We start from the raw sequence: 14,450 nt of genomic DNA, 5'->3' as shown, positions 1-14,450 counted from the left end.
TATGGGCTTTCCTCATTGTTGAAGGCCGTACAGTTACCTATAGTTGTTAATGTCTGTGTCATATTGGTCTCTTAATTGTAGACAGTTGTCTCATTGGCAATCATACCACATCATCTTTTTTTTATTGTCATTAAAATGGTAAGATTTTACTGTTCATATACATGTAATATTATTGTGGTCTACCGTAAAGAAAAACGTGCAAAATGGTCTAAATACAAGTTTTTAGTCATGAATGAACATTATGAAGGTATTAGCAAAAAAGAGTAAAAGTATGATAGATCTAAAAAAAAAAGTTTCACATAATAAAGTCATCAATATCTATTTTAACTAAATATTAAACAATTTTGCAGCATCAGAGTTGAACATATTTTGATAAAAACAAGCATTCTGCGAGTAATACATGGCAATACATAGTCCCCAACCCGTTACAAATTCATTGTAATGGAACAAAAATTTGATCTATAATTTGTCATAATGTAAACTACATAAAAATATCGAGACAAAATCTTCCAGCAAAAAAATTGAATTCTAGAGAAAGGGCTTCAACTGAACAAAGAGAAAATCTTAAGCGTGAATAATGAATTTGACCTGTAACTTGTCATGATAAATCAAATCAAAATCTACAAGCACAAAAAAAGTCTGATTTGCCGACAGATAGACAGACTGACAGACACGTAGTGCAAACCTAAGTCCACTTAGACGTTAGCCGTTAGGGGACTAAAAATCAAAATCTCAAAGTATCAACAAACACGAAAGAGATGCTCTTTGGAGAGGGAACATTCAAGATAATTTTGGAAAAGCTTTCAATTTTTGAAGAAGTAGGGTTACCTCAAATGTCTTTCTTTTATCTTGATTTAATCTGAGATATAAATCAAAAACTTTTATATGGCACATTATAGTAAGTAAGTAAGTAAGTAAATTGTTTATTATAGTGACATGTGTTAATCAGCATAAATTTGTACAAAATATAATTACATGTATAATACACCCGGCCCAATGGACCAATAAGTCACCTTTTACTGTTAGTTCAATATAAATGTTCTAATATCACGTGTCCATTGCCAATTTAAATTTAAATACAGATAATTATAGATTAAGAATTAACGATTGTAAAAGTACATATATTATTCATCTAATGTTTGTGAAAAAGTTTAAGAATGTTAACTAGAGTAAACTGTTCGTTTTCTACGGAAAAGTGACGCTGCTAAGTATTTAGCTATTTTCCTTGGATGGTTCACCATTAGAAATGTTAATTTTCCCTGCTCATCTAGTTGCGTAAAGTCAGGCACCATTAATATCTCGCTAAAAACAGTTTGTCTGATATCATTATAAAATGTGCAGTTTATAAGAAAATGTAGCTCACTTTCAACATTTTGAGAATTACAAAATTATATATGCAAACATAATCTTTTTTCGTAGATAAAAAAAAAAATACGCTCTAATAAACACAACTTTCTAATCAAGACACTCAAAGAGTGATTGGCCCTATAATTGGTTGCATTCCAATCAAAAGTTTCAAAGAGGAAGATTTTTTGAAGTACAAGTATGTTCACAACTCTGTTTCATATAACAAGCTTTTTAAAAGACTGTCATCAATTGAAAGTATGTGAAAACCAGGTGCTCCGCAGGGCGCAGCTTTATACAACCGCAGTGGTTGGACTCTGAACAATTGGGGCAAGTTAAATATGGTCAAAATGTTCAAGCTTGATGCTGTCTGAATTTGGATTGTGATTGCATTTTTGACCAAAAAAAAAAGGGTTTTTGTTACAAAATAAATGTGGCCAAAGATCAACAAATCTATTGCACAATACTGTGCAATTGAAGATTTCTTGTTGAAAATTTTCAAAATTTGAAATTTGAAATTAAAAAAAATAAAAAAAAAATCCCTTAATTTTTTTTTTAACAAACCCCCCCCCCCAACTTATTGTAACCCCTCTTTCAGCAATATCCCTTAAAACAATCCCATCCTTTCCTTTTTAGTATAGAACCTTGTAGTACAATTACAGAGAGATCCATATACATGTTCTTAAACCCAAGTTATTGTTTGGAAACTAGAAATGTGCTTTTTTTCGGCCCTTTTTTGGCCCCTTATTCCTACATATTTTGGACAATTAATCCAAAACTAAATCCCAGCCTCCCCTTTGTTATATGTAGTATTGTGGTACAGTTTGAAAGAGATCCATACAATTACACACAAGTTATCGTCTTGAAATAAGAAAAATGCTTGTTTTGGGCCCCTTTTTGGCCCTTTATTCCTAACTTTGATTCCATGACCCATTTAAAGGAATCCAAACCTTCTACTTGTGGTTTTAAACATTATGATACAATATCAGAGCAATTGAAATACTTATGCACAAGTTATTATCCTTAAACTATAAAATGCTTGTTTTGGGCCCCATTTGGGCCCTTAATTCCTAAACGGTAGGGACCATCATCCCCAAAATCGTTCCAAAGCTTCCTTTTGTGGTATTGAACCTTCTGAAAAAAAAATCATAAAGATCTATACACTTAAACTAAAGTTATTGTCCGAAATATAAGTCTACTTTGATCAGTTTTTATTAGTTAAAATGTTAAGGGCCAAAAACTATTACAATAGTGCATTTTATAGATATTTGGGGGCATTTTTTACTAACTTCTCATTATTTGCCAGGCTAAATTTTTTTACTTGTCTTAGAACTGATATGCACCTTTAAAAAAATCCTAAAAGTTTAAAAAAATAAATATGATCTTGAGAGAAAACACCTACTGAGTACGCAAGTTATCTAATACATCTGTTGCACGAATCTCTCTGGCAACCTGCCAAAAAAAGTATGTCAAAATGCATTTTTCTTTTTTTTTTTATAATGTTCTTTGCAAAATATAACAAGATAATACTATATTTAAGAGATATATCAATTATTCAGACCTTTAAAAAGTACCTAAATTTTGGTGATTTTTTTGCATTATTTTTTTATAATTCACAAATATGCAAATAAGGCTGTTAAATGGAAAATAGTGTGAATTAACCCCAAAATTTTTTTTTTATCTTAACTCCTAAACACCCAAAGATTTTGGAAAAATATATAATGTTGCAAAGTTATTACTACCAATTTGGACGAAATTTGAGATTTTGCATGGTTTTATGGCAGACTGGCTCTTAAACAACGCAACGGTCAAGCTCCAAAAGTAAATAAAAATGACTTTTAAAAACACAATGTCGAAACACTGCCCAACGTACTCTTTAAAAAATTGCATATTTTTGCTACAGAAAGTTCCATATTTTTGCTACAGAAAGTTCCAATGTATATTTGCTTTCCTTATGTACCATTAAACCTGAGGCAAAATACGAATATGCAAATAATTATATCGGTATTCAAAGCAACACCCATACTAGTATAGTAGAAAATAATAAGTATATCGGTATTCAAAGCAACACCCATACTAGTATAGTAAAAAATAATAATTATATCGGTATTCAAAGCAACACCCATACTAGTATAGTAAAAAATGTTAATTATATCGGTATTCAAAGCAACACCCATACTAGTATAGTAAAAAATAATAAGTATATCGGTATTCAAAGCAACACCCATACTAGTATAGTAGAAAATAATAATTATATCGGTATTCAAAGCAACACCCATACTAGTATAGTAAAAAATAATAAGTATATCGGTATTCAAAGCAACACCCATACTAGTTTAGGGGCCAGCTGAAGGACGCCTCCGGGTGCGGGAATTTCTCGCTACATTGAAGACCTGTTGGTGACCCTCTACTGTTGTTTTTTATTTGGTCGGGTTGTTGTCTCTTTGACACATTCCCCATTTCCATTCTCAATTTTAGTATAGTAGAAAATAATAATTACATCGGTATTCAAAGCAACACCCACACTAGTATAGTAAAAAATAACAGGCCAAATCATGACAAAATGTAAAACATTTCAATAGAGTCTTATTATGAAAAAAAAAAACCAAGAGTCTCTCAGTTACTGAAAAATAGGTCGAAACTAATTCCAACTAATGATAAATAAAACATGTTCTCCAGGACTATCAATTTTTTAAATTTGATCGACGGGTTGTGGGTATTACAATGGGCACTATTTGTCCCAAATTTAATACGCAATTTGGGACCAATATAGTGCCCGTTATAATACCCACAACCCGTAGATTAAATTTTAAAGGCTTCACAAGACACAACAACAATGATAAAAGGGGATAATATAAGTTGCAAAACTTGTTTCACAATCCACTATAAAGAAATATGTTTAAACTAATGATAAAAGAATCGAGTTTCATTGTCGTTGCACATATTTCATCTCTCCAAGATACAAGGGTAATAACTATAAAGATAGCCATTTTTTCTGTAGCGCTAACGAGTCCATTTTCCATAAATTTAATATTTCCAAGGGGCATTGATTGCTCTTTAAAAAAAATTCGGTCGTCCACAACTTTTCGTAACCCATAGTATAAGTTTTATAAAAAAAAATAGCAAGAATTACTGGTATACCCGCGAGAGCGCTAACACGACCGGAAGGACGGACGGATGGACTCCTGATATTTCCATGTGCCCCGCAACGCGTTGGGCGGTTGACAACAAAAATGTTCCACAAAACATAATTATTGACAACAAGAATCCCAGCGGAAACTCCAAGTAAACCGGATGGGTTATTAATTATGCTTCACTAAGTGGCAGCCTATCTTATTTCTCATGACAATTAAAACCCAAAAGATACGTCGCATTTTGCAGTGTCATAAACGAGGAAAGGTCGACCGGCCGGTGTAAACATTTATAACGATAAACACATACAAGTTTAACAGCTATCATATAGGGTATAGCTAGTCACATACTTTTCCGGCCGCTTGGCATTAGAAAAGATCCTTCACTAAACATTCCTTTGCCAACAAAGGCCTCGATGTGATTGTCGTAAGCTTTGAAAGTATCCTTTACCACAATTTGTGTCAAACCAGTTCAATCGAAAATACAAATGATCACAAATGTACCTCCCTATACTACTTTAACAAAGATTATTCTGTACCTATCATTTCTTATACCTATACCATACTGATTACAACTCGCCAATAATATATTCGTGTGTGAATCACATTACATAAACAGATTTATAACGGAATAAGGTATTGCTACTTCAAAAAAAAAAAACCCACAACCTTGTATATTCAAAGGTCTGTTCATTTCGACAAAAGAGGAATAACTCGATTTCGCTTAACCTTATTGGATACTTTAATTACACGACAACGTTACATGCTAGACCCTCAAAACAACCATTTAACTTCAAAAAGTGGGGGGTAATTTTTTATAGTTTTTCGACACTGATAGTCAAATAATTTTTTTTTATTTATTTATCACTATATGTTTTGGGGAAATCTGGATTCAGAATAATTTATTTGGTCTTCTGCTTGACCACAATATTTGTTTTCCATCAAATTGGGAATCAGATAGGTTTTTTTTTTTAAACATACCCCCCCCCCCCCCCCCCCCCCTTTAAAGTTAATTGGTCGTTTCCTTAACATTTTGTTTTTTTAATCCAAAGATCTCAAAGATATTGTGCCTCTTGTAATAGTATAAGACATTTAACTTTTCTACTATTCACACATGTATAGGTATTCAGATCCATTCCAAACTAAAAAAGAATTGTTCCTATAATACTTTGTTTCAAATAAAAAGTACGACCAACGTAGATCTATACATATACAATGTATCTTGTTTTTGTGAGGGATAAATCGTACTGTGTAAAACAAACAAATCGTGTTCAAACCAACATGTGTGTGACGTTTGGAGAACGTGTTAAAAAAATAATCAGCATGAAACATGGGGACCCCAATTGTGTATTTCTTGATTCTTTGGAACTTGTTCCTTTATACATTTGAGCTGACTTCTTACAGGAGTTTCTTAGGAAGAACGAAAAGAAGCAATCGTTATTTTAAACGTCATTTCAGCTATATACACGATGTCTTCTCACAAAAAAAAAAGTTTGGTGACTTATCTTAGTTGAATGGATCTATCCCATCGAACTTGAAATAAAATAAAAGACACAGCATGCAGATACAGTTAAGTCGGCCTCATGTCATGACTTACATTTAGAAATTGACAGTTAATGAGGGTCAGTTGAGAACATAACTTAACGAAAAGAGAATAGACCTCGGCTTCAAAATTGTGAACGTGTCATTTCTATGCAGCAACATTTCAGCGCCTGTGAAGACCGGTCCTGTAAAGTGAGTATTAATATACCACCCAGTTGATACGGTATTCCAAAGCTTGCATTTTCTATCATGATTTCTTTGATATGTGATTGTTGATAACAATGGGCTATTAAATCAAAGGTTCAAAGTTGTGAAGATGAAGATACACTTTACCATTATCGTAACTACAATTCCGTTATATTTTCTTTTATTACAACATCACCGGATAAGACTTATCAGCGACTTTGTACTCACAAGCAACACGACGGGATGCCGCATGTGGAGCAGGATCTACTTACATTCCAGATGACCTGAGAATACCGCTGGTTTTGTTTGTGGGGGTCTTGTTGCTCGGTCGTAAGTTTAATTGGTATATTTCGTCTCTCTTTTATACATAGTTATCGGTTGAACATAAATTCTATAACGATCAACCAAATCATGATGACGTAGTAAAACTATCAAAGAAATGGTCTTAATTGTACCATTCAGAATCATTAGTGGGTCCAGTAGCTCCATTGTATAATTGTACCATTCAGAATCATTAGTGGGTCCAGTAGCTCCATTGTATAATTGTACCATTCGGAATCATTAGTGGGTCCAGTAGCTCCATTGTATAATTGTACCATTCAGAATCATTAGTGGGTCCAGTAGCTCCATTGTATAATTGTACCATTCAGAATCATTAGTGGGTCCAGTAGCTCCATTGTAAGCAGTATTAAAAACATCATTTCTTACTCTTTTGTTTTAAAGCGCATTTACGCTAAAATATTTTTCTAAGTTACTGCCTCATTTATGTTTTATTAAGATGAGGCCATATTGCAGAAAGACACCTAGATGGCTGAAAGACGCATAAATTATGAAAAATCAGTCATTTTGCATTAACCGTACCATCTTGGTGTGATATTAGCGACCCCATACGGGTTTATAATCTCATCGGTGTATATAATGCATACAGATACTGTATAAGGAAAACGAATATGCGTGTTAACTTAACCTACTCAAAAAATAGGACACTGTTTAAGTTTAGTCTTAAGTATCAAAATTGTGCACTTTAAATCTCACTGAAGAATACACCTTTATATTTACACATAATTATATAATTTTTTTATCTGATAACATATTTTTATCAACGTTCAAGGTAATGTTTGATTGTTTATTTTATAGTCGCAAAAGATGGATACAGTGGAGAAGAAGCAAAGGATATGTGTCCTGGCTGTCGATGGAAGCAAACATTCAGATCTCGCTTTGAAATGTAAGTTAAATCATGATATCAGATTGACCTATAGTCGCTGGAATTCATTCAGTCTAGTGTTTCAATTTATGTTGTGGTCATTCGTTGACTACATGACAAACTTGATCGTATGGTTGAAAACTGGGTTACTCTTTACCCATATAATATCCAAATACACCGACAAAATATAAACAGGCACAATAGATTGAAATACTTGTAAAATACTGCTAAAAGATAATAAATTGTATTTTAAAAACAAAAATTAACCAACGGAGGTACCGAAATTTTGTGTTTTAGGCATCGTTCAAATCATAATTCGTAGATTTCTTTGAAAAATGACATCGTTAAAGCCTCGGTCACACCTTACCGGATAGCTCGAACGGACGCCTAACGGATAACTTTTTTTCAGTCCGTTCATGTCCGTTAGACGTCCGTTCTTATCCGTTAGACGTCCGTCCATATCCGTTGCATGTCAGTTAAGCGTACGTTTTATCCGTCGACGTCCGTTCTGTCCAGTGGAAAATTTTGAGCATGTTCAAAACTTTGAACGAACGTCCAACGGATTAAATGTCCGTTGAACGTCCGTTTGGTGTCCGTTTTGTACGGTACTCGTCCGTTTCGTTTCCGTTTTGTATCCGTTACGTGTCCGTTATACATCCGTTGTAGGTCTGAAAGATAAATTCACCAACGGACTTCTACCGGACGTTTGACGGATAAAACGGACGTTGAACGAATAAAAAACGGACTTCTACCGGACGTTTAACGGATAAAACGGATGATGAACGGATCTGAAACGGATAAATGCCAATTGAAAAGTTCGCGTCAGAAATGCCAATTATTTGTATGTCAGATTTCTTAAGGTTCATGCATTCTTATTATTCATAACGTAAATGCACCACTTCACAATCAACTTCAGCTCTTATTCTGGCCAGACACTGCCCTTTGGCGGCATTTTGAAGAACAAACCAAAACCAGTCACACAGAAACATTTTGAATATTTATGCGATTTACATGTATTATTATTGTCGCCTTTAATTTTTCCGTATATCTTGTTCATTCGTTTTATCCGGTACGCTTCCGTTATGTGTCCGTTTTATGCGGTACTCGTCCGTTGGATGTACGTTCGACATCCGTTCTGTCCGGTACGTTTCTGTTTCTCGTACGTTGCATATCCGGTGTGTGTCCGTTACGCATTCGTTACACATCCGTTTTATTCGGTCAGTACATCAACGGACTCCTAAACGGATAACAATTTTGTCGGATGTATAACGGACACGTAACGGATACAAAACGGAAACGAAACGGACGAGTACCGTACAAAACGGACGCCTAACGGACGTTCAACGGACATTTTATCCGTTGGACGTCCGTTTAAAGTTTTGAACATGCTCAAATTTTCACCGGACAGAACGGACGTCGACGGATAAAACGTACGCTTAACGGAGATGCAACGGATATGGACGGACGTCTAACGGATAAGAACGGACGTTATAACGGACATGAACAGATTGAAAAAAAGTTATCCGTTGGGCGTCCGTTCGAGCTCTCCGGTAAGGTGTGACCGAGGCTTTAGGCGTCCGTTCGTGTTATCCGGTAAGGTGTGACCGAGGCTTAAGGTACTTATTATTTTACAACAAAACTTGGCATGTTTAACAAGATGGGGTTTTACTTCGCTCATCTATTTGTTCTTTAGTCCTAACTTTAATCATGGAAGTAAAATAATACTTCCATGCTTTTATCAACTTTATATAGTTTGAATGCCACTCTCGCTAACTTAAGGCCATTGGTTTTTATGATTTTAATCACACATTCAACCTAACTATAGTTGAATTTGAAACTCTTTGCTGCGAAGTAAAGAATGAAAAGCAATGAGCAGACCACAGAAGAACAGCATTGGGGTATTAGTTAAGTGCAACAGTCCAAATTCAAAACGACATTACCAGGATATCTGCATACATTGTATATATAATAAGTATCAAAACTTGACTTTGAAAACATTAATTTGTATAAATCAATAGTTGTGTATGTGTTTTACAGGGTATACTGAAAATGTTCACAAATCTGGGGACAAAGTTTTGCTAACACATTGTGTTGACCACAGAAAACATCTTACGTATGGCTGTAAGTATCAATAGCATAATACTTTTTTATTAGTATAAGGGCGAAATGTGTATATTGACATAGAAGATAGCTTACATGCAAGATGGGGCTTCACAAAACATGTTACATATTATTTTCAGTAATATTTTGGGACTCAGTGTTTTATGTACGTGTTAACTACACATAGGATCATGCATAATGTGAGGACAATTGTGTCTTCTTATAAATATCATATATGCATATATACACGACCCAACTGAAAAAAACATAACTTTTCAAAACGATTAACGTATTATACATGTTGAAGAAACCCTCTTATATGATTCAAAAGAAGAAAAAAGCATGTGCCCTTTTCCCAACACCATAATTGATCTGCTCTTCCGTGACTGGTGCCATGTTCTTTCTATTTCTTTTAGAGGCAGATAATTTGAACAAATGGTGGTGTAGCTATAGTGTGGTCTAAGTTCTATTAAAAGTTGGCTCTAATCATAGACTTAAAAATGTGTGTGTTTTTACTAAGCACACGGAACTTTTCAAACTAAAGCAATGACTGCACGGATCGGAGTCGAGTAAAATTTAACTGCATCTGGAAAATCGGTTGTGCACTCAGAAGTTGAGAAGAGTACATCTTATACAAAACTGCAGTTTATGTGTTTAGAAGGGTGACACTTGCACAACATTGTTTGTTGTTCGGTATGATCAAGTACATACACGTTAGATTGAGGAAAATAAGATGGAACCCTACGAAAACTAGATTTAGATAATATAGCAGACAATTTGATGTTCTCATAGTAGTTGAAAATTTTCAGTTGTGGTTGAAATGGTTATTAAAAACTTTTTCTGATTTTTGGTCGTGTTGTTGTCTCTTTGACACATTCCCCGTTTACATTCTCGATTTTATTTTAATGATTATGAGATCAACAGTAAAAATAATACCACGCATGTTAGAGGAAACGTCATTAATTAATGTGCACGAAAAAGAATACTTCATTTAAGAATATTCATAGACATATATATGTCTCTGGTATATTGAAGAAGAAAATTCAGAAATGAAAGCAATATCGTTTTCAAAATGTAAGGATGTGCTTTGAGTAAAGAGGGTCATAAGTATAACAATTCATTAAATGACAATACACAATTTTGAGGATGTATTGTCAAATTTTACAGAGCATATAATCTACCATTCCAGCTGTTGGTACCAGGTAACCCCGATTCTATCACTCACGCTTTCGCAGCAGAAGAAAAGAAAGCCAAAGAGCTGATGGAGAAGTATGTAGCGGATTGTAAAAAGCTTGGAGTGAGTATATGTGTGCACAAACTATAATAGTAGTACTCAACAATATGCAGACCTTTTCTGGGGCAAGAAATATTTCTTAGTGGGTTATTCAGTGACGGATCCAGAAGTTTTCATAAGTGAGGGCCCACTAACCGCCTTAGAGGGGTCCACTCTGGTCATGCTCCAGTGATTCCCTATAATTTCAACCAAATTATTCCAAGAAAAGGGGGGCCCGGGCCCACTCTAAATCCGCCTTTGAGTTATTTTATCAAAGTTTCCCTCTTTTTAACGAGGTCCTGCATTATCATCCTGCGTTTCTATTTGGCGATGGCGTTAATCTCTGTTAATTGGACTTGCGAGTCTATATCCCTTAGGTATATTTTAGTAAGTATTTTTAATTAATTTAACAATTCATTGAAATATCTATTTGACAGCTGCATGATGTAGATTTAGTGAAAGTAATCGGCGAACCAGGAGATGGGATCATAAAGGCTGCTGAAGAAAAGAAAGCGGACATGATAATCACAGGCTGTCGGGGTTTAGGACAGATCAGAAGAATAATGGTCGGCAGTGTCAGCGACTACATTTTACACCATTCGCATGTACCCGTCTTTGTTTGTAGACATTAACACTGCTAAAATATATATGTATGATCTCAAAATACAGGAAGATTGATATTAGGTCAATACTTTAAATTATTATGAAAATATATCATAAATGTAATGCCAAGTTATTGGGTAAACTATATTTATTCCATACCGTCAGTTTTGACGATATTTATACTGATATTTTAAAGTAAGATGCAATAAATATACCCGTTTTGATAATCGATTAAACTATTTCTGTTCTTAAAAATAAATAGATACATTCAAATCAGTTCGTTATATTGTAAACATGTTTTTGGCCCGGGAAAAATTTACCATTGTGCAGTAAAACAACTGATTGTCATCTTTAAGACAAAATTCCAAGACATATTGCAAATTAAAACACGAATGCCGTATAGACTGGCACAGTTGGTTAAGACCTAATCTACGGATCGGTGTAAGCAATGATTTGAATGAATGAATATTTTATTTGCAAAAGCATATATAACATGCTATGGCAATACATAATATATATATAATGTGACAAAAGACTGGTAACAGAGAACAATACAATAATAACATATATGTTGTAGCTAACCAATAATATCAGATCTAGCTTTCCATGCACTCTTCAAATAGTTACAGAGCTTTATTGTTAGAGATCTAGAATTAGCTTTCAACAAACAAGATAGTTTAAAAATAGTAGGCCATGAACAATAATAGCGTGGCAAAAACAATATTCTAATTACCCTATATGCTGGACATACCAATACAAAATGGAATTCATTCTCAACACATTGCATGTTACAACATACACAAAGACGCATTTCTCTTGGTATATCAGAGAAGCGACCAACTTCAACATTAAGTTTCAATGTACCACTTCGTAGTTTTGTAAGAATGTTAATATTATTAATGTAGCTAAAATAATTCTCAAGACAAAAATCAAACTTTATACTTCTATACACACTTAATTTCTCCCAGTCACATATATCTGCTGACCATTTTTGTAGATATTGATCTTTAATGCGTGTCTTTATAACATCAAACGATATATCAATATTATTCTGATGAATCCAAATATGGTTCATTCCAAGACTAAATAAAAAATCACGCACATTAGATGCCCAATTAATTTTACCATGATTTGCATCGTCATACAAAATTTTATATACATCATAATACAAAAGCTGGTTTATATATAACAATACGTAACCAATATTTTAAGATTAATTGTTTTCTCAAAACATACATAGGTAGATGACCAAGCTCGCCACAAAGAAAACTAATAGGAGCACGTTTACCTAATTTTAAAACAAACCTACAAAAACGGTTATGAATAATTTCTATGTCGTTGGCACGGTGAAAACCCCATACGGAAGAATAGTTCAGTACCGATCCAACCATACTGTCATAAAGAAGACATTGTTGCTTTGTAGAAATGTAAATATTATCTAAACATTTAAAGAGTGAGGAAAGAGCTCTTGATCCTTGTTGTGATAGTCGTTTTTGCGTGTGTAAGAATTTCCCGTTAAAGTGCAGCAACATTCCAAGGTAAACGTATGAATTTACGATTTGAAGTTCTTGATTATTATACATAAAATGATTGTTTACAGGTTGCCATCCATTTCTAAACACAACTATTTTAGTTTTATCAGTGTTAACTTCTATGTTCCATTTTCTACAGTATTTGGATAGTTTGTCAAGTAGCTGTTGAAGAAGTTTGGCAGATTTGGCCAATAAGACAGTGTCGTCTGCAAAAAATATCAAATAAATTAAAAGACCGTTCAGGTTCACTACATCTTCATTATCTGTAACAGTTATATCTTCAATAATATCGTTAATAAAATAGAGGAATAATAAAGGAGATAAAGGTTCGCCTTGTTTCACTCCTAACAAATTGTCAAAGGCATCAGAAAGAAGTCCGCCAGATCTTACTCGGAGACGCACAGACGTATAAATTGATTTAATTATGGCCACAAATTTACTGCTGACTCCACTGCGAAGTAATTTATAAATCAAAATTCTCCACCGCTTAATTTATCGAACGCTTTTCGAAAGTCAATGAAAGCACAGTATAGTTTAGTTTTTTGTTGAAGAATATGTACAATTATACCATGTAAAACAAAAATAGCATCAATAGTTGAATGTCCAGGACGAAAGCCAAATTGGTTGTCGATTAGTTTATCTTCGTCTTCGGACCATTCTAGTAATCGAGTAGTTAGGATAGACGTGAACAGTTTTGATAAGACACTCACTAAAACAATGGGTCGATAGTTATTGATGTGTATCCCATGTGTAACTAACAGTTGCCAGAACCTTTAAGAAAACAAAAAAATCAATTATCACAATGATCTGAGTCAACAATGACTGAACAATCAACATTTCATAACTTAATTATTTTTCCTTTTACCGGGTAATTACCTACGTCACATGATCTTATACAGGTAGTTTTTAAATGTACAGGTATATATATTTATATTTCTCTTTAATAGAATGTGTTGGCGTAGTCGAGTGGTTACTTCGAAACTTATGTTTAAATCAGTAATTTAACACATCGCGGGATCGCATCCCGTAGAAACCACTGACGCTGTCCAGCATTTTTGAACCTCTTTCCGTGTGTTTTTTCTTGTATATTGTTGTCGTTTAGCATCGAATAATAAGTTAGATGGAATAAAGGAAGCGTATTAGTGTAAGGGATAAATTTGTCCTGGTAAAATATGTCTGGGCGGACAAATATTACTAGTATAAAAAGTCCATGGTTTCAGAATATACTAGTATATTTAGTCCGATGTTAGTAATATATGTCCCCAGACTAATTTTCCCAGGTAAGCATGTCCTATAAAATCCTATAATAAATTCAATTGCATTTAAATTTTTAAGAGTTGCATAGTTATATTTTTGATAAAATTTATGTCCCCAGACTAATTTTCCTAGGAAATCATGTCCATGTCATTAATAGTCCTAGGATAAAATGTTCATGCCCTTAGTTTTAAAAGTTGAATATGAATGTAATATGTTTTAATATTGTTAAAGACAAAATGAAAGAGTTGTGTATCAATATTTTTTAATAAAATTGACTC

General features: G+C 33.8%; 1 protein-coding gene across 3 annotated transcripts in view; it reads left to right on the top strand.

Annotated features, from left to right (window-relative positions):
- Positions 1–6,390: 6,390 nt before the first annotated feature.
- The window catches only part of LOC143080802 (universal stress protein in QAH/OAS sulfhydrylase 3'region-like), a 30,624-nt gene continuing 22,564 nt past the window's right edge, over positions 6,391–14,450 (top strand). Inside the window, exons 1-4 of one of the 3 annotated variants that reach the window (XR_012979802.1) lie at positions 7,409–7,428; positions 9,445–9,528; positions 10,675–10,804; positions 11,218–11,656. Coding sequence is in view for 2 of the 3 variants with exons in the window: in XM_076256850.1 (XP_076112965.1) it covers positions 7,350–7,428; positions 9,445–9,528 (163 nt within the window). In the remaining variant the exon portion in view is untranslated. Of the gene's footprint in view, positions 6,534–7,340; positions 7,429–9,444; positions 9,529–10,674; positions 10,805–11,217; positions 11,657–14,450 lie in introns of those variants that run through there. The other 2 variants (XM_076256850.1, XM_076256849.1) reach the window with 2 other exon arrangements.

This window comes from Mytilus galloprovincialis, chromosome 6 (genome assembly GCF_965363235.1).
Source record: "Mytilus galloprovincialis chromosome 6, xbMytGall1.hap1.1, whole genome shotgun sequence".
In the NCBI taxonomy this organism is placed as follows: domain Eukaryota; kingdom Metazoa; phylum Mollusca; class Bivalvia; order Mytilida; family Mytilidae; genus Mytilus; species Mytilus galloprovincialis.
The sequence above is the reverse complement of the archived record's forward strand: the minus strand, read 5'-3'. Positions and strand labels throughout refer to the sequence as shown.